Source organism: Aquarana catesbeiana, linkage group LG05 (genome assembly GCF_042186555.1).
Source record: "Aquarana catesbeiana isolate 2022-GZ linkage group LG05, ASM4218655v1, whole genome shotgun sequence".
NCBI classification, from domain to species: Eukaryota; Metazoa; Chordata; class Amphibia; order Anura; family Ranidae; genus Aquarana; species Aquarana catesbeiana.
In genome coordinates, this window is record NC_133328.1 from 568422899 (window position 1) to 568442580 (window position 19682).

Sequence of the window (19682 nt, forward strand, 5' to 3'; positions counted from 1 at the left end):
TCTCAGAATGTCCTCGGCCGCCGTGCCTACCGTGAGTGTCGCCCTCCCCATATCCGTGGGGCTGCCCACCTCAGCTCCCGGTGTGGAGTTATTTCCCGGACTGTCTGTGGGGCCTTGCCATTGTACCTTCAGCATGCCCAATTTGAGCAAGTAAGTCTCGGTTACGGTGGTTTGATACCTTACCCCTAACCGTGTCCCTGCAATTCTTCTTGTTTTTCATTTTTCAATTTTTTCCTAATCTATAGATATCACACGTGCCTGCTCCTGATGAGTGGCTTCAGCCACGAAACGCGTAGAGCTCTTGATGTGCCGTGTCTCCACGAATGTCATTAGTACTTCAAGTCATGATGTGTTCTGTACTTTTTCAGGCCAATGAGGCCATAGGTCCTGCAGGTTATATTCTTTTTTATCAATAGTACACACCTTTATTCTGTGGTGAACCTGGGAATTTTAAATGTTTCTATACAAATATTTTTTACCATGCTGTTAACATTCTTTTACCAATTTAATGTGATTCATGCATATTTTGATTGCTACCAGCATATATACCTTGAACTGTGTTCAACAGTCTTACTACCTATATATGTTAATTTACCTTTGCTATTTTTGATTATGTATGTACTATGCAATGTGTAATAAAATTCCTTCAATTCACCCTATTACTCTTTTGGCTGTCATATGCTTCACACAAAGTCCCACATTCCTGGTATATGGTTATATACCCTTTTTTCTTTAAATATAGATGGGATGGATGTGTATGTCCTTACCAGGTCATGACATCATATAAAGTCCCTAGGGATGGAAATACTTGATCTTACCAGATCATGGCTTCCTAAAAGTCCCTAATTCCCCCCCCCCTTTTTTCCCCAATTGCCTTGTATACTATAGAGTCTGGAAATCCTATATTGCCTGGTGTGAGGCCAGGAGGTGGCACCCCTGTAAATATGTCATCGGGAGAGTTGAGGCTTTTCTGCAAAAAGTACTGGATATGAATCTGGACTTAAGTACAATTAAGGGTCAAATTTCGTCCTTAGCAATCTTTTTTCAGAGGCCTATTGCTTCTCACTCCTTAGTACAAACATTTGTACAGGGCGTGATTTGTGTGCTTCCACCGGTCATACTGCCTCTGTGCCCTTTGGATTTAAATTTAGTCCTGGGGGTTTTACAGAAGCAGCCCTTTGAGCCTATCCAGCAGGCTCCTCTGGTCTTCTTGACAAGAAAATTTGTTTTCGTGACGTTGGCCAAGAGGGTGTCGGCTCTGTCCTGTAAAGAACCATATTTGATCTTGCACCAGAAAAGGGTGGTTTTGTGGCCACAACCAGAATTTTTGCCCAAGGTAGTGTCCAGTTATCATCTAAATCAGGATATCATTCTGCCTACCTTTTTTTCCGAATCCACAGTCTGCAGAGGAGAAATTATTTCATTCTCTTGATGTAGTATGAGCTATCGGGGTCTATCTCAGAATGTCGGCTCAGATGCGAAAGACTGATGTTCTGTTTGTATTGCCAGAAGGTCCCAAGATGGGACAGGCAGCATCTAAGTGGACTTCCCAATGGATCCGCCAAGTGATTGTTCACGCGTATGGATTAAGGGAAGGGCAGACTCTACCAGGAGAGTGAGCGCTTCGTGGGCAGTTCATCATCAAGAATCGATGGCTCAGATTTGCAAGGCTGCTACCTGGTCTTTGGTGCATACATTCACTAAGTTTTATCAGGTGAATGTTAGGACTCAGGGCGATGTTGCATTTGGACGCAGTGTACTGCAGGCAGCAATATAGATTCTAAGATTCTAATGGTGTTTCTTTGGTCATAATGGATTCCCTCCCCTCAAAAGCATTGCTTGGGGACATCCCAGTTAGTTATTATGGCTGCTCTGTGTCCCGTAATGTACGATAAAGAAATTAAGATTTTTTTCTACAGCTTACCTGTAAAATACTTTTCTTGGAGTACATCATGGGACACAGAGATCCCTTCCCTCTTGTCTGGGAAGTTTATTGCTTGCTACAAAACTGAGGTACTTCCTGTGTAGGAGGGGTTATATAGGGGAGGACTTCCTGTCTTTTTTTGGTTTGCCAGTGTCCATTCACCTATAGGTGGTGCATAACCCAATTAGTTATTATGGCTGCTCTGTGTCCCTATCTTGTCTCCACCTAACAACTGTACTTTCATTTTCTTCATCAGCTCACCCCCCACAGTTATTATCTTTTTGTATCACTTGACCCTCCCTTTTAAATTGTAAGCTCTATCGAGCAGGGCCCTCTGATTCCTCCTGTATTGAATTGTATTGTAACTGTACTGTTTGCCCTAACGAAAAGCATTGCACAAACTGTTGGCGCTATATAAATCCTGTAAAATAATTATAATAGTAGTTTTGTGTAGGGTCACTCACCCCAAGGCTAGCTCTATGTGACTCAAATTTCAGCTGATTCAGCCAAAATTTGAGTCGTTGGTGGCCATTCCACCTGGCTTGTTAACTTCAGATGTGGAAAATTTCAGACAAACAGCCACTGCATTCAATCAGATGCAGTTACTGTTCGGTACTCACCCCGCCATGGGTGCTGCGATGTAGACACCTCCATCTATGCTGTTTAGCATGCACAGGGAAATCTGCAAGTTTATGGCTAGCATAAGTGCCTCAAAAGCATTAGATTTTATTTGAGTTGACTAGAAGCATGCTTTATGCTGCAGAGGTCTGCAGGCCAGATAAACGCTGTGTAAGGATCCACTTAGAGCTGGCGACCTTCTGACCTCAGGACACCAACAGTGAACAAGGCTTGTGGCACACTAGGTCAGGCATTTAATCCACCATGTTTTATCTGTGTTACCAGAGGTCAGCAAAGGCCAGAGCAAAGCTGTTTTTAAATAGAAGAAAAAAAGATTTGAGCTATCTTTTATCTTTATTTAAACTTGCCTTACCCTAATTACCCAAGATTCTAGTGGAATCATTTGGCAGGAAATGCTTCTGATGTAATAAGAGTGAGTTTCATTATTGAAAGTATGTTTTCCGCAGCAGGTAATTATTAGATTCTCCCTTTTATCTACTAACTGCTTAAAACATAAAAGAGAAGTGTAATATACAGCTATGCTTTCACATGCTTCTGACCACGGCCTTGGGATGTCTTATGAATTCTTTCATTCAAGTTACTTTGATGTAAAAATAGTGCAAAATTAAGTGATTTTATTGTCCATAGCAGTCTGTCAGAATGTATCCATAGTATCCATTTCTTGAAAGGAATGAAGGAATTTAAAAGCCAAAAACTTTGCTAGTGGTTTTATTACAACAACATGATGTTATGCACAGCACAGTATACAGAGTGGAGTGGTAAGGTGTGTATATATATAACCAACAGATTGGAGTGGTAAGGTATATAACCAACAAAGTGGAGCAGTGGTGAGTTTATAACATGAAGTATTGGCCGTGTGGTGGTCCAAAGTATTTAAGATATGGCGCAGAGTATGGTTTGTTGTAGTCTGGAGTATGCAACATACAGCACAATGTATAGAGCAGCCTTTTTCAACCAGGGTGCCCAGGCAAAATGCCTAAAAATTGCCCCAAAATTGTTTACAAGCAGGTGGGTGGATGAAATCTGCCTTTTTAGTTACACAGTCACAGGTTTTCATTGTACACCATTACAACCTTCTAGCTGCCAACCTCCTAACGACCAATGACATCATCAGTTGATAAGGAGTATGTCAGTTGCCTGCATATCATCCTTGTTTGACCCTACCTTGCCTCTTTCTATCAGCTTTGGTGTCTCATTAGCGTGATGGTGAAATACTGAAATACTAGTCAGTACCAGTGTGCAAAAGTGTATTTGGATGCCAAGCCCAGTAATAATGGCATTCTGATGTCCCTCATTGTGCTTTCTCTCATCATCAAGCTATAGAAATAGGGTTCCTGGAATAAGTGTTGTACAAACCTAACCACCAGTTAGTGGGTATCTCCTCTCTTGTTGAGATCTGATCAGAGAAGCCAAGAGTCCCTTGATCACCACAATCTAGGGTAAATAGTTTGAATTGTAGTTTATGTGGTGCGCCAGTCACAGTTAGGAGAGGTCCATTGGTTTAGCCTAGTTGTGGCAGAAGTGTGTGACCCAGCTTCCAGTGGTAATGATCGGCAGTAATGACTTCATGATTGTAAATCAAAAGGGGAAAAAATTGATTCATGATTGTAAAGGTGGGGCACATCTCTTGTTTGATATATGTCTAGATTAGAATTAAAAGTAAGAATTATTTACTCTTAAAGAGGAATTTAATCATTTATACATCGTTATTTTGAACTAGCTTGGGCCAGTGCAACTATGTACATACCACCATCCTTTCTGCTGCATGCCCCTGGAAGCTGGAAATCACTGAAGTGATGTCACCACCCCACCTCTCTACCTCATCCAATCAGAGGATTCACTCTGCAAATGCAAAGCATTCTCTCAATGTTGCCTGTGCAGAGCGACTGACCTCCTGTGATCAGAATTCAGCTGCTCAGCGTGGGACCCGGAAACTAATGGAGATCACTGGGGGGAGCAGTGTCTACTTCATTAATTTCTGGCTTCCAGGAACATTGGCCAGGTATAGTATATACATAGTTACACTGGTCCAAGCTGGATCGATATAACTATGTATAAAATATTTGTATCTGGGATTCTTCTTTAAAGGAGAAGTACAACCAAAGCTTGTTTGGCTGTAACTCTCCCATGAATTAAAGGAGTGCAGTTCGTTCTTCACTCCTGTGACCCAGGAAGCTGAAGCCCACTGTCGTCGCAGAGCCAGTCCAGGCTGTGGAAAGATCACGCTCATATGAATGGAATCTACCAGATGCATGGACCGGCACCTGGCTCAGCCTTTCAATGAGCCTTTGATAGACTGAGCCAGCTGCTCTCCCAACCCCTACACAACCCAGTGCTCCAGTGAGCGCAGGGGCGGGGTGGGAAGAGCAGAGAGACGGTGACTGACAGTCACGGCTCTCTGGTCACGGATCACTGAGAACTGAGCGATCAGTGGTGTTTGATCACCCAGCTCTCAGTCTTAAAGCTGACAGGGGTCAGCTGCAGCATTAGATCAATAATCAATAGCAAACTAGATCTTAATTCTAGTAGTACCTATTTAAAATGGGTATATAGTTAACACTGTGTTGCACTTATCTCCTCTCTAGGATCTTGAACGAGAAATCACTTTTCAGGGAGATGGAGCCGTCTACTATTCATTTTATAAAGACATGCTGCGAGCCCCGTCATTTGAAAGAGGTATAGTGATCTAAAACTCTTAGCTAACTATCAAACACATGATACTTAATATTTGTTTTGGACCATTCTTGTTTGTCTCTAAATTTTAATTGATGTGCTTTTTATTTCAGGTGTATTTGAATTGGCCTATAACAATAGGACTGTGCCCATGAAGACTATCAATGCTGTCCAGCAGATGACCCTGTACCCGGAGCTCATAGCCAGTGCCCTGTATCACATGTCTGGTAGTAAGGTAAATTCTACAAATTTTAGAGTCGCTTCCCTAGAAATGTCATTAAAGGAGAGCTAAAGTTAAAGTGCTTGTAAAAGCTGAAGGTTTTTTACCTTCATGCATTATAAGCATGAAGGTAAAAAACCTTCTGTGTACTGCTCCCCCCCACAGCCCCTTCTAATACTCATATGAGCCCTCTCTCAATCCAGCGATGTGTATGAGTTCTTTGGCTGTCCCAGGACTCCCTCTCCTTATTGGCTGAGACAGCAGTGGGCGCCAATAGCAATCACAGCCAGTGAGCCAATGAGGAGAGAGCGGGGGCAGGTCCGAGTTGTGGCTGCATAGAGCAGGGCTCTGGAGCAAGCACGCACCAGTGCACCAGCAATAGCAAGTGGCTTGCTATTGCACTGGTCAAGGGGGGGAGCCAGAAGTGCTGTCGAGAAGAGGAGAATCAAGGCTGCTCTGTGCAAAACCACTGCACAGAGCAGGTAAGTATAACAATAAATATAAATATATATATATATATATATATATATATATATATATATATATATATATATATATTATATATGTGTGTGTGTGTTTATAAGTCGAACCTCTAATACCACTTTAAAATCACTCCTCTCCCTTGAAGTGGTAACAGTAGCCCTGAAATAAACTAAAAAAAGGTAGCTGTGGGATTCCTATGGAGGCCTTTCATGTGATCAAACACCTAGACCAAATGCTCTAGGGAAGGAGTCAGAGTTTGGTTTGGCTAGCCCTCCTCTTAAGCAGGGGTTCCCTGGAATCGATCACAGAGACAGAACTGAGATTGTTTCTTCTCCTGTACAAAGTGCAGATATTCTTACCGCTGTCTCTGGTCTCTTCACAGGGTGCAGTGGACCCCGTATATTTCTACATCGGAATCATATTTGGCCTACAAGGAATATATATTGGTGCCTTGTTTGTCACCAGCTGGATGATGAGTGGCACCTGGCTGGCTGGGATTTTGACAGCTGCCTGGTTTATTATTAACAGGTACAAACTGGAATTCATTTAGAGCTGACTTTTTACTCTGTTTAAGAAATAAAAAAGATTGATTATTCACTATAAAGCTATTCAATATTAAATTCTAGCTGTAAAACCCCTGAAAAGTGGGCATTTCTCAGACATTAGCTATGTACCACACTAATAACATTGTCAGGTTTAAACCGCCAACCAGTATATGGAGGTTCACACCACCCACAGTGGTTTATATTAGCGTTAAACTGTATGCATAGCCAAAACTTTTTTTTATAGAATAGGGAAGGATTGGAACCCCGCTAGATTTTTTTTCTTGTTCGAACATTTTTATTGAAAAGTATTAACATGTACACACCAAATACATACAGGAACCAAGTTGGGAAAAACAAAACTCCACACACGAAGAAATAGAAATGGGACTACCTCTTAAACAATTACAAATAGCTCACATATATTTTTTTTTTATTTATGGTTTTGTTACTTTTTTATTTTCTTGGTGTGTTTTCTTTTTTTGAGTGAGGTCACTGGTTGGAGATTAAGGGGTGTGTAGGGTCCCCTGCCCCTTTTTTTTTTTTTTAAAGGGAATATTTTTATTGAACTCGAATGCCAAAATTGGGCTGCAATCGATTAATAGGTGGTTGAGAGGGGTGGGGGGGGGGGGGAGAGCACGGAATGGGTACGTAGGGTCTAGTCTGAGAGGTTAGATGGACTCTAGACCACAGTCGGGAGGAAGACCGGAAAAGGTATCCATTCTTTTTAAAGAGTAGGGTTTGTCTCATAGCTCCTTTTTTTTTCCTTTCTATGTGATGTAAGCTCGCAGTTATATGCATACAGTGGGGTACATGAAATCACCTGGGATTTTTAATGTGTTTTTTTGTGCTTATTTTAGGGAATACTACTAGTGTTTTTTGATTGTTTTGTACCTGTGTTTTTGATTGTTTTGTGTTATATTTTTTCTAAAATTTAATAAAAAAGAGTTTAAAACCTAATTGGGCTAAATAAAATTCCACATAGGGAGAAATAGAAAATGGCCTGGTTCTCTAACAAGTGGTGAATACCATGTAATCAGTGAATACAGAGGGTCAAGAATGGGGGAAAAAAAATAACTTAAGAATCAAACAAGTAACAATGAAGAGATTCAGGTTAAAGTAATGCCCCTCCCCAGCCATAGCTTGGGGCTCGGCCATGGCAAATAGATACCAGATAATTCTGGAGTAAAGAATAGGAAAAGATAGGAGGGGGGAGAGGGTGTTAGGGTGAGAGGGGAGGGCATCTGGGGATTGGCCCGACAAGTGTCTCTGCACTAAAAAAATACATCCCTGACCACTCGGCCCCTAACAGGGTACTGTCAGGGGGTAAGAATTTGTCTGCTCAGGGTTGCCAAATTTTTAAGCATGGGCGGATTCTATCTTGCACTGTGGCCTCAATTTTGGTATGTATCATTTCTTGGGTGCTAAGATTGAGTAAAAAAGAGTTTAAAACCAAAAAAGGCCAAAATGTAGAGAGCAGGTGTTTTCCAGGACCTAGCAATAGTTTGCTTGGCTGCCGTTGTAACTTTGCTCAGGCACGGGGCATTGTGATCAGCAGAGCCACCAGAGGCTTGGGTTGTAGGGCTGTATCAAATAAGCTACTGAAAATTTGAAAGATCTCTAGCAGCCTCCGCACGCCTCACAGCCTTGGAAGCAAAGAGCAGATAGACACCCATTACTTCAGTGATCTCCACTTGCTTCAGGGGTCCCATGCTGAGAGGCTGCTCTTCTGCATTGTAAATACAGGAGGTCGGCTGCATCACGTGGGCACCATTCAGAGAATACTTTGCTTTTTCTGTATGAATGCAAAGCATTCTCAGAAGGTCGGCCGCTCGGCATAGGTGACATTCAGTGTTCACAATGCAGGAGAGCAGCTGCTTGGCATAAAACCCAGAAGCAAGTAGAGATCACTGAAGTAGCGTTGTCTGCTTCATTGATTTCTTGCTTCCAGGAGCATTGGCAAGGTATGTCATATACATAGTTATAGTGAGCCAAGCTGTAACGATTAAACTATGTGTAACATGTTGATGCCTAGAATTTAATATAATTATAATTAGTAATATAATTAAATACAGTATTATTAATATACCATTGAAAGTATTTTGTTATCTCTGTTAAATAATCACAAAAAATACATGGTGATTGTGTCACAAATTCAAAATTGCTGAAACAAACTGAAATTGAGCAAAAAAGAGAAGTTTGTTGCTAGGGTTTACATACACTTTTTCAGTGTAATGTCTATGAGAAATAGATGGCTCATCACTGAAGCCTATTATATACACAAAGATGAATTTCTAATCTAGCAAGGGATGCTTTAGATCAATAAATGCACTTTTTTTTCAGGACAGATACCACCCGAATGGAAGACTCCATTCCTCTGAGAGAAAACTGGGCTCTCCCATACTTCGCATGTCAGGTTGCAGCACTCACAGGCTTTTTAAGAAACAGCAGCAATGTATATGCAGAGGTGAGTTGCCTGAACAAAATGCCTTTCTCTGGATGGTCACTAGGGGACACAGCAGGCCTCTGAGGTATTATCTCTCTTCTAAAGGGGAAAGAAAGTTAAGAAAGTTTCTCCTTCCATTGTGCAAACCCCTGGACAGGACGCTGAAGCTTCAGCTTCTACTGAGCGCACTGGGAGGCTATATTTTGTAGACATTTGGTCCTTCGTCCTATTAAATGTATTATAAAATGTATTAAAAAATTACAGAAGAAGATGTAAGAACATCTATCTGCTGCCTCTCTGCGAGCCTTAGACCCCTTTCACACTGGGGCGTTTTTCAGGCGCTTTAGTGCTAAAAAAAGCGCCTGAAAGAAGCCTCATCTGCAATCCCAATGTGAAAGCCCAAGTGCTTTCACACCGAGACCCTTTTCACACTGGGGCGTTCTTCAGGCGCTTTAGCGCTAAAAAAAGCGCCTGAAAGAAGCCTTATCTGCAATCCCAATGTGAAAGCCCAAGTGCTTTCACACTGTGGCGCTGCGCTGGCAGGGCGTCAAAAAAAGTCCTGCAAGCAGCTTCTTTGCAGCGCTTTTGTGTTTTTGCCACCGGGCTGGGTGGGCCGATGGTCCGAGCTCTTTCAAACTGCCAGCGCCTGAAAAACGCCCCAGTGTGAAAAGGGTCTTAAGCAGCGCTTTACCAGCGTTTATCGGGTGCTGGCAGTGTGAAAGGGCTCGGGTTTTCACATTGGGTTTGCAGATGAGGCTTCTTTCAGGTGCTTTACAGGCGATTTTTTTAACGCTAAAGCGCCTGAAAAACGCCCCAGTGTGAAAGGGGTCTTAAAGTGGATGTAAACCCACCACTCACCCAGTATAAACTAATGGGCCAGTATTAATGTAGATATACATGCAAGCCTTCTGCATGTATCCCTACCTTGCACATGTCACCCCCTTCAGCAGTAGGAGCCCTGCAAAACTCTGGAATAGGTGGGTGGATGTCTTTGCCGGAGCTTGTGCGCAGAGTTGTAATGTCACAAGACTCCCGGCCCACCCTTATGCTCTCCTACACTTCAGTCACACTGATCATGCCCCATGTTGAGTAACATCCAGTCAAAACTCAGAAAAGGCACCACATGACTTCAGCATGCCCAGTCATGCTGAGGTGTGGAGCAGCCAATCCTTGGAGAGCTGGAGAAGAAAGGAGGAGGGATGTGAAGCTGGAATCGTAACACACACTCTGCTCTCTGTTTGTTCCTGAGATAAAGAAATCAGATGTCAGTCACAGCAGTGGGGGGATGTGGCGACACAAACCTATCTGTGTGTCCTTTTTTATCTTACTAAAAAAAGACAAGAGGATTGCTCAGAGCTGGATTAACTCTTCTTGACAAGACTGGGCACAGATGACTTGACATCCTGGACTGTACCAGGTAGAAGTCTTCATTAAATTTTTTTCAGGTTTACATCCACTTTAAGTGTATTTCCCCTTTGGCTCCCTGTAGTGTGACATTAGACTACCTGGCCTGGAAAATCACTGTGGGGAATATGCTGGCCAGCTGTGTTCCCCTTGCTCTGGTTAATCTACACAGTATGTGCATATCTGTATTGTCATTTTATCATGCCAAACAATCCTCTGTGTTACTCACACTCCACTGCTAGTTCTTGCTAGTTTTCGTTCCGGGGATTCTCTTGCCTCCCTGCTACTTCTGTCGGCCAGACCAATCCTATACTATCAGTCTGCTTCTGGTAGATCACCAATCTCTCTAGTGGTTCCCGATTATTGGGATTTTCTTTAACCAAATATATGTAGCAGAATACATATTGGCCTACATTTTATGAAGAAATTAGACTTTTTAATTTTTTTTATTGGATGTTTTATAGCAGAAATCAAAAATGTAGCTCTATTTGTGGGGAAAAATTGCACAAATTTTATATTGGTACAGCGTTGCATGACCGTGAAATTGTCAGTTAAAGTAAAGCAGTGCCGTAAGGCAAAAAGTGGCCTGGCCGTGCAGGGGGGTAAATCTTCCTGAGGTCAAATGGTTAACCACTTCAGCTCCAGATGGTTTTACCCCCTTCATAACCAGGCCAGTTTTTTGCTATGCGGCACTTTGCTACTTTAACTCATAATTGCACGGTCGTGCAACGCTGTACCCAAATAATTTAATTTTATTCCCACAAACAGAGCTTTCTTTTGGTGGTATTTGATCATCTCTGGGTTTATTTTTTATTATATAAAGGAAAAAAAAAAAGACCGACAATTTTGAAAAAAAAAAAAAAAAACAATATTTTTTACTTTCCGCTATAAAACATATTCCGTAAAAAAAAAAAATCAAATCTCCTAATGAATTTAGGCCAAAAAAGTATTTTGATAAATGTCTTTGGTTAAAAACAATTCCAGTAAGTGTATATTTATTGGTTTGCATTAAAGTTATAGCATCTACAAACTATGGGATATACTGTATACTGGAATTTTTTATTTGTTTAATTTTTTTTTTTAGTAATAATGGTGATCAGCGACTTGTATAGCGGGACTAACACTTTGTATGAACTAACTGCCACTGACATTATTACAATGATTAGTGCTAATACTATGCACTGTCACTGTACTAATGACACTGGGCAGGAAGGGATTAACATCTAGGGAAATCAAGGGGTTAAATATGTGCCTAACAAGTATTTATGTGCATACTGTGTGCTACTTTTAATAAGGGATCTAGTTGTTTTCAATCCCTGTTTAGCAGGGAATAAAAAAAACAACTAGATTCCCTGTCACTGAACACAGCTCTGTGCTGTTTACACTCACAGAGCTATGTTCTGTGAAACTTAGAGCCGATCGCCGGATGCCTACTGTCAGTCACTGGATGGCACCCGATATTCAGCATGTGCTGTAATGATTCACAGCACAGGCAGGCGTGCGCACGCACCCCCTTCCCGGAAATGCAGAATCACACAAACACACACATACATACATATATATAATTCTGTGCAGCTGGCCCACACTGTTGCAGTAAATGTACAGTACTCGGTCAGCAAATGGTTAAACAGTATAGACATTTATTTTTAATGTTTTATGTAGCTGTACCTGTAAGAGGGGACAGCCTGAAGTGATCTAGCAGGACTTAATTTTCTGACTAAAATTCCACTTTAACTTTTAACGGAAGAGTCAAGATTTTCATATATATTCAGTTGTCTATATTCCTGAATCTACAGGTTGTTTTGACATAAACAAAAGCAACCCTTGCATAAGCAATTTTCTTTCTCGTACATCACGGGACACAGAGCCTCAGTAATTACTGATGGGTTATAGGGTATCACTAGGTGATTGGACACTGGTCACACCCTAGACAGGAAGTTCAACCCCCTATATAACCCCTCCCCTTACTGGGAATACCTCAGTTTTTTCGCCAGTGTCTTAGGTGTTGGTCACGTGTAAAGATGTGCTGTGCTGAGCTCCAAAGGGAATATCCTATATCCTATACTGGGGCAAGCCATGTGAACCGGATCCATTTCAAGGTGTCCTTTCTAGGCCGAATTAGATGGTACCCGGGCCTCGTGTCCGAAGAAACGAGGTCTTACCTGTAACGCTTCTCTTTTTAGAGAGCTGGACCCCGGGATCCAGTATTTGGTTTTTCTAGCCATATCCCTGGCGGGGTGCTTTATGGGCCCAGAACTGCGGATCCTCCTTTTCTAGGGGGCCTCTGTCTCTGAAGGTTTTCCAAATGGAGCCCACCGTGAGAGGTGAAGATTGGGTCTGTATAACAGAACTCTGCAGCTGGATAAGGTAAGGGAGATTCCTCAGAATTTTTTAATTCTAGTAGGTTTCTCCTTTAAGTAAATGTATGCTATGCCTATTGTCGCCACCGAGGGCTGCCAAGAGCACATACCTTCTCATGCTTGATCTGTCTGTCTCAGTGTCCACGCTGTACAGCTCCTCCAGCTGAGCTCCAGGTAGGATGGGATGGGGGGCTCTTTCCTCAGGGATATTCCCCCCGAGGTTTAGGGGGCTGGGGTGGCCTGAAAAGCGGTAGTATATTTTGCTACCGCCGCCGCCACTACTATTGGCAGGTTCCTCATCTGCCAGCTTGTCCTGGAGGATCGGCTCGCGCGGGAAAGCGCACATTTTTGTAAAAAACCGAGGAGGGGGCGGAAGGGGTGGTCGGAGGAGGGGGGACGGAGCATTAGCGCGACGTCCGGCGTGCTTAGATGCCCACATCGCCGGTTGCACAGGCTATAAAGAGCACACTTTTCCAGATGCACGCAGCCTATGGAGGGACACAGAGCTGAGGTCGCATGTAAGGTGGGACACAGGCATTCTCCCAGGCAACATTTACTTAGAAACACTAGACTGGGCATTGGTAGCAGCAGCAGTTGCTGTACTACATCGCTCAGCAGTCAGTGTTTCATTTGTGTGATACCTCCACCTTGTTGCTTTGCACTATGGGTAGAAGAGGTACAAATACCCCAAAAACCAGAGGCTCTAGGGGATCTCCCTCAGGTTCTGAGGACCCCCCTTCTGCAGCACCTTCCCCCCTGAAGGACCTGGGATGGCTGGCAAGGGAGAGCCGTCGGGGTCAGGGGCTGCATCTGCTTCTGGCACTTCAGCCCCTGTATACATTACGCAGGAGGTTTTTTCCTCAACCATTAATGGATTAGAGGAAAGTCTAAATGGCCTTAATCGCATCTTCACTCAGTGGAAGAAAACGCAGTAGGTCCTCCTCTGTTACCCAGGACCCTCAAGTTGAGGAACTCTGGGAGAAAGGAGAGGAATCCCTCTCAGAGGATCGGGATGGGACTGATAATTCCTCTTCTGAGGAATCAAGTGGAGAAGGGCCCTTTTCAGCTTCTCAGGATGAGAAGGTGTTAGAATTTTGGCTGGATTGGTCCGCTCCACATTTAAGTTGCCCATATCTGAGTCAGTTAAAGAACCCTCCTATTGGTTTGGGTTCACTGAAGCCTCCTCAAACTACACATGCTTTTCTGTTTATGGTTACTGAAAAAGCTTATTTATTCTGAGTGGGATCACCCAGATAAACATTTTTTTCTGCATAAAAAAGTTTTGCAACACTTTATCCTATGGAGGAAAAATTTACTAAGATGGGGGGTATACCGGTAGTTGACGCCGCCATTCCTCCGTAAATAAGTCTGACTTGTGTTGTCGACAACGCTCAGATACCTAGGGATCCAACTGATAAATAATAGTAATTCCTGTTGAAAGGTGTTCTCTCTTGGCAAGGTCCTAATAGCTCGACCTGCAGTGGCAGCAATCAGTCTGTCAATACTTAAGAGACCATGTTGAACAGGTCCTCAAAGTTTTACCTGAGCAGCAAGCCCGGGGGTTTGCCAACCTACCAATGGTTTTGTGTTTGCTGTTGACAAAATCAGAGATGCTATCATCCAAACCTTTCGCTTTGCACTTGGGTTGGTACATATGCGTAGAATCTTATGGTTGAAAAATTTCAGCCCAATCACCATGTCAGGAGCTTCTGGCTGGGATTCCCCTTCTGGGTGCAAGGCTGTTCGGTGAGGATTTGGTATACGTCCCTCTTTTAAACAGGCTCTGTTTCCAGTGCCAGGAGCATCAGCCTCCAGGCAGTTGCGACGACCTCCTCCGTCAGGCTCGAGAAATAAATCTCAGAGTCGACCCAAGGACAAAAGAAGTCCTGTGGGAGGAAGCCTACTAGACAAGACGCTAAAGCCTCTTTATGAAGGAGTGCCCCCGCTCGCTCGGGTGGGGGGGGAGGACTGCTACAGTTCTCAAGGCTCTGGTAGGAGGATTTCCAGGACAGATGGGTGATGTCCACATTAACTGTAGGTTAAACTAGAGTTCCGAGTATTCCCCTCTCCTCGTTTCCTCAAGTCTCTCTTCCAGCAGTGGAGCGACTATTGTCGCAAAAAAGGTTATCGTGGTTGTTTCCCACGCAAAAGCAGGGATTGGGGTTTTATTCAACCTTTTCAGGGTTCCAAAAACCAAATGGAGATGTCAGACCCATTTTAGATCTCAAGGATCTAAACCGATTCCTAAAGATACGATCCTTTTGCATGGAATCGATCCAATCGGTAGTCTCCATTCTACAAGAAGGAGAATTTCTGGCGTCAATAGATATCAAGGACACATACCTGCATGTACCTTTCCTGCTCATCAAAAGTACCTGCATTTCAAAGTAGAAAAACGCCACTTTCAGTTTATAGCTCTGCCTCTCGGGCTAGCTACTGCACCTTGGGTGCTTACAAAAATCTTGGCCCCTCCGCTGTCCAGATTAAGGGCCTAGGTATAATGGTAATAGCATACCTAGACGACTGACTCTTGATAGACCGCTCGGTAGCCCGCTTGGACCAAAGCTTGGTCACCACAGTCAACTACCTGCAATACCTAGGTTGGCTCCTTAACTCAGAGAAGTCTTCTTTGAAACCAGTGAGAAGACTAGAGTCATTTGGTCTGGTCATAGATACAGCCCAGAAGAGGGTATTTTACCCCAGGCAAAGATCAGTACCATAAAGGAACTGATTCAGGTAGTCAGGGCAAAGAAAGATCCTCCTATTCGCCTTTGTATAAGGCTACTGGGGAACATGGTGGCTTCATTCGAAGCAGTTCCCTATGTTCAGTTTCATTCGAGACTGCTGCAAAACAGTATCCTGTCTGCCTGGAACAAGGAGGTTCAGGCATTGGATTCCTGATGCGTCTGTCTACTACAGTGCGTCAGAGCCTCAGTTTGTGGTTGATACCCGAAAATCTGCAAAAGGGAAAATCCTTTTTTCCAGTTGCCTGGACAGTGGTAACAACAAATGCCAGTCTTTCGGGTTGAGGAAAAGTCCTGGAACAGTCAACTGTCCAGGGGAGATGGCCCAAGACAGAAAGGACCTTACACATCAACATTCTAGAGATCCGTGCAGCGTATCTAGCCCTAAGGGCCTGGACACTCAGGTTACAGGGTTGCCCTGTCAGGATCCAGTCCGAATGCCACAGCAGTGGCTTATATCAATCACCAGGGAGGCACCAGGAGTCGTGCAGCCCAAGGAGAAGTAAACCAGATCTTAATCTGGGCAGAAGCATGTGCCGTGCATATCGGCAATCTTCATTCCGGAAGTAGAGGACTGGCAGGCAGACTACTTGAAGTCGCCGACAGTTAATCCCAGAGGAATGGGCTCTTCACCCCAACGTCTTCTTGGCCATATGCCAGAGATAGGGGGTTATGGATGTAGACCTCTTTGCATCCAGGTTCAACTACAAGATTGATAACTTGGTGTCAAGAATAAGGGATCCTCTTGCATGCGGGACAGATGCGTTGGTGACTCCATGGCATAATTTCTCCCAGATTTATACATTTCCTCCTATTCTGCTACTGCCACGACTTCTTCGCAGGATCAGGCAGGAAAGGAAGTCAGTACTTCTGGTGGCCCAGCGTGGTCCAGAAGAGCTTGGTATGCAGAAATAGTAAGATGGCAGTAGGTCCCCCGTGGACCCTACCGTCACGTCCAGACCTGCTTATCCCAAGAGCCAGTGTTCCATCCTGTCTTACAAACGCTAAATTTGAAGGTCTGGCTATTGAAATCCACGTTCTGTAGAATTGTGGGCTTTCAGTTCCTGTGATTTGTATCTTAATCAATGCAAGAAAGCCAGCTTCCAGAATGATTTATCATAAGAGTCTGGAAAGCTTAGATCTCCTAGTGTGTATCCAGGGCTTGGCATTCCAGAAAATATGTCATAAGTAGAATTCTTGACTTTCTACAAATGGGATTAGAAATGAAGCTGGCCTTGAGTAATCGCCTTTGGGCGTATTGCCATCAAGGGCCAGGTCTCGGCCTTGTCAGTATTATTTCAACGGCTGCTTGCTTCCCATTCTTTAGCTTGAAGCTTTATACAGGGGGTAACGCGTCTTAATCCTCCGGTTAGGGAGCCCCTAAACCCCTGGGACTTGAATTTGGTTCTGTCAGTTTTACAGAAACAGCCTTTTGAACCAATACGTCAAATTCCCTTGGTCTTGTTGACAAGGAAGTTAATTTTTTCAGGTAGCCATTTTTTCTACTAGAAAAGTATCAAAGCAGCTCTTGCCTGTAAAGAGCCTTATTTAATCATACACAAGGATAGAGTGGTATTGTCCCCTCATCCCAGCTTTCTACCGAAAGTGGTTTCAGATTTTCATCTAAACCAAGATATTGTTCTACCTTCCTTTTTTCCAGATCCCTGTTCTACGGAAGAAAGGTCACTACATTCTTTGGATGTAGTAGGAGCAGTGAAGGCCTATCTGGAAGCAACTGCTCAAATTCGCAAAACGGATGTTTTGTTCGTACTGCCAGAAGGTCCCAATAGAGGACAGGCAGCATCAAAGTCTACTATTTCAAAATGGATTCGACAAATAATTATTTAAGCTTACGGTTTGAAACCAAAAAATCCACCTTTTCAAATCAAGGCACTCTCTACAAGGACTATTAGTGCTTCTTGGGTGGTGCAACACCGGGCCTCTATGGCTCAAATCTGCAAGGCCACAACCTGGTCTTCAGTCCATACATTCATCAGATTTTATCAGGTGGATGTGGGAAGGCATGAGGATATCGCCTTTGGGCGTAGTGTGCTGCAGGCAGCAGTACGAGGTCCTCAGGTCTGATTACACCCTACTTGTGTGGTCCCCTTCCCTCAAATAGCATTGCTCTGGGACATCCCATCAGTAATGTCCCGTGATGTACGAGAAAGAAAATAGGATTTTTTATAATAGCTTACCCGTAAAATCCTTTTCTTTTGATGTACATCACGGGACACAGAGGTCCCGCCCCTCTTCTAATACACTTATATTGCTTTGCTTCAAAACTGAGGTATCCCCAGTAAGGGGAGGGGTTATATAGGGGGTTGAACTTCCTGTCTAGGGTGTGACCAGTGTCCAATCACCTAGTCATACCCTATAATCCATCAGTAATTACTGAGGCTCTGTGTCCCGTGATGTACATCAAAAGAAAAGGATTTTACAGGTAAACTGTTATAAAAAATCCTATTTTTGTAATATGTTCATTTTGAATAGCTCAAGTTTGTGACAGCATTTTTAAAATAATGTGTTTCCTTATAGCAACATTTTTATTTTTGTGGCTGCAATAAGTAGAAGGATTCTCATGTTCTTTTTTGGAGCCTGTGGTAGCTAAGGACCTCTCTGTTACCTTAGAAGAGGCTGAAAACAAATTAGGAGATGTCCATTTTTTTGTGTAAACCTTCACAAATAAAATATAGGGGAAAGGTGAGGAAACTAAAAAAATCTAAAAAACGAAGCCGTCTGTTCTAAAGCAGATAAAGTGAATTTCACCAAACATTCTCGGAATCGAACATTGCCATTTCAAACATATGGACCTGAAAGATTCTCCTCCAGAGCATGTTTTGTGAAAGTCACATTCTATACTTTGTAAATAGACCCCTAAGAATTTGGACCAGTAACACAGATGCTTCTTAGGCACCTTCAGCCATTGTAAAGGCTGCAGGCAGATCCAAAATTCTACTCCAAGATAGGAAGGCGCTCTCCCGACGTATGTCCCTGCTAAAACATAGCTTTTGTTAGCATAAATGAGTAAAATTGCAGCAAGAGAAGCTTACATGTTTCAACCAACAGCCTTAAAGTGGTTGTAAACTCTCCCCGACAACTTTGTCCCATGTAAATCAGCATAAAAAACCCTAATGAACACTGCTTGTAGATATCTCCTTACTTGCTTAGTATTGTTGTAATCCTTTTTGTTCTTTAGAATGACTTCACTGAGCATGCCCAGATCTCCCCTGATTTACGGCACACTCTGTGTACTTGTCTGTCTATTATCAGATCTTCCTATGGCACAACTCTGAAATCCCACGAGACTGCATAATCACTCAGAGCTTCCTACTACACCCCATGTGACCATGTGACATCACATGCAGTGTAAACTTGGGCATCGGACAGGATTACTGCAGCCTTATCAGCTGAAGCTGATGAGATTGACACAGGCAAACACTAGATTATAGGCACAAATAAATACTATGAAAAAAAAACAAATCAGCTATGAGCAGTGAAACAGGGTTGCCATAGAAACGTTGGATTGAGAAGGAGGCTTGGTTAACAGTACAGGAAGTGCTCAATGTAAGGGCGGAAATACACTCTACTGTGGACTCAGAAAACAATACTTAAGATGGCGCTGCCTAACCCCTGGAAACAAGTTTTTTAAAGTTTCTTTAAACAGTAAGTAATATGCGATTTGGGCTGGATTACAGTGGCTATAGTTTGATAATTACTTATTATAATGGACTAAATGAAAAGCAGGATCAGAGTGGGAGAGTTTACTTCCTCTTTAATCCTAGCATCCAAAATTCCAGTGAATCAAATATTATTCTCAGTTGGAAATCTGTTATACTCAGGCCCAGTCTGTGGCATAGGGAACTGGAGTCTGATGCTGTGATTACAAAAAGGACCATTTAATATCATGATGTTAATGTATATGCTCTGTTCTCTTTCCAGAGATTCTGTTACCTGTTGATGAGTGCATCTACCTACACATTTATAATGATGTGGGAGTACAGCCACTACTTGCTTTTCATACAGGCCTTGTCGCTGTGTCTGCTTGATGGCCTCTCCATGATCAGGAAAGAGAAGGTAAAGACTGAATTTGAGCAAATATTTAATATTAGTAATGTGTTCTGATCCTACATCGCATCTCAGTTGCATAAATCTTAATGCTGTTAAGATGCATAACATAACACTAATCTTGTCTTGGTCAGGACACTATCTGCATGGAGTTTGCATTTCCTCTCTCTGCTAGCATG

General features: G+C 43.0%; 1 protein-coding gene across 2 annotated transcripts in view; it reads left to right on the forward strand.

Annotated features, from left to right (window-relative positions):
• Positions 1-19682, forward strand: part of DPY19L4 (dpy-19 like 4) — a 101305-nt gene that overhangs the window by 21952 nt on the left and 59671 nt on the right. For both annotated transcript variants that reach the window (XM_073631987.1, XM_073631988.1), the window contains 5 exons: positions 5149-5239; positions 5350-5471; positions 6322-6467; positions 8825-8948; positions 19378-19512. In XM_073631987.1, the coding sequence (XP_073488088.1) occupies positions 5149-5239; positions 5350-5471; positions 6322-6467; positions 8825-8948; positions 19378-19512 (618 nt within the window). The remainder of the gene's footprint in view (positions 1-5148; positions 5240-5349; positions 5472-6321; positions 6468-8824; positions 8949-19377; positions 19513-19682) is intronic.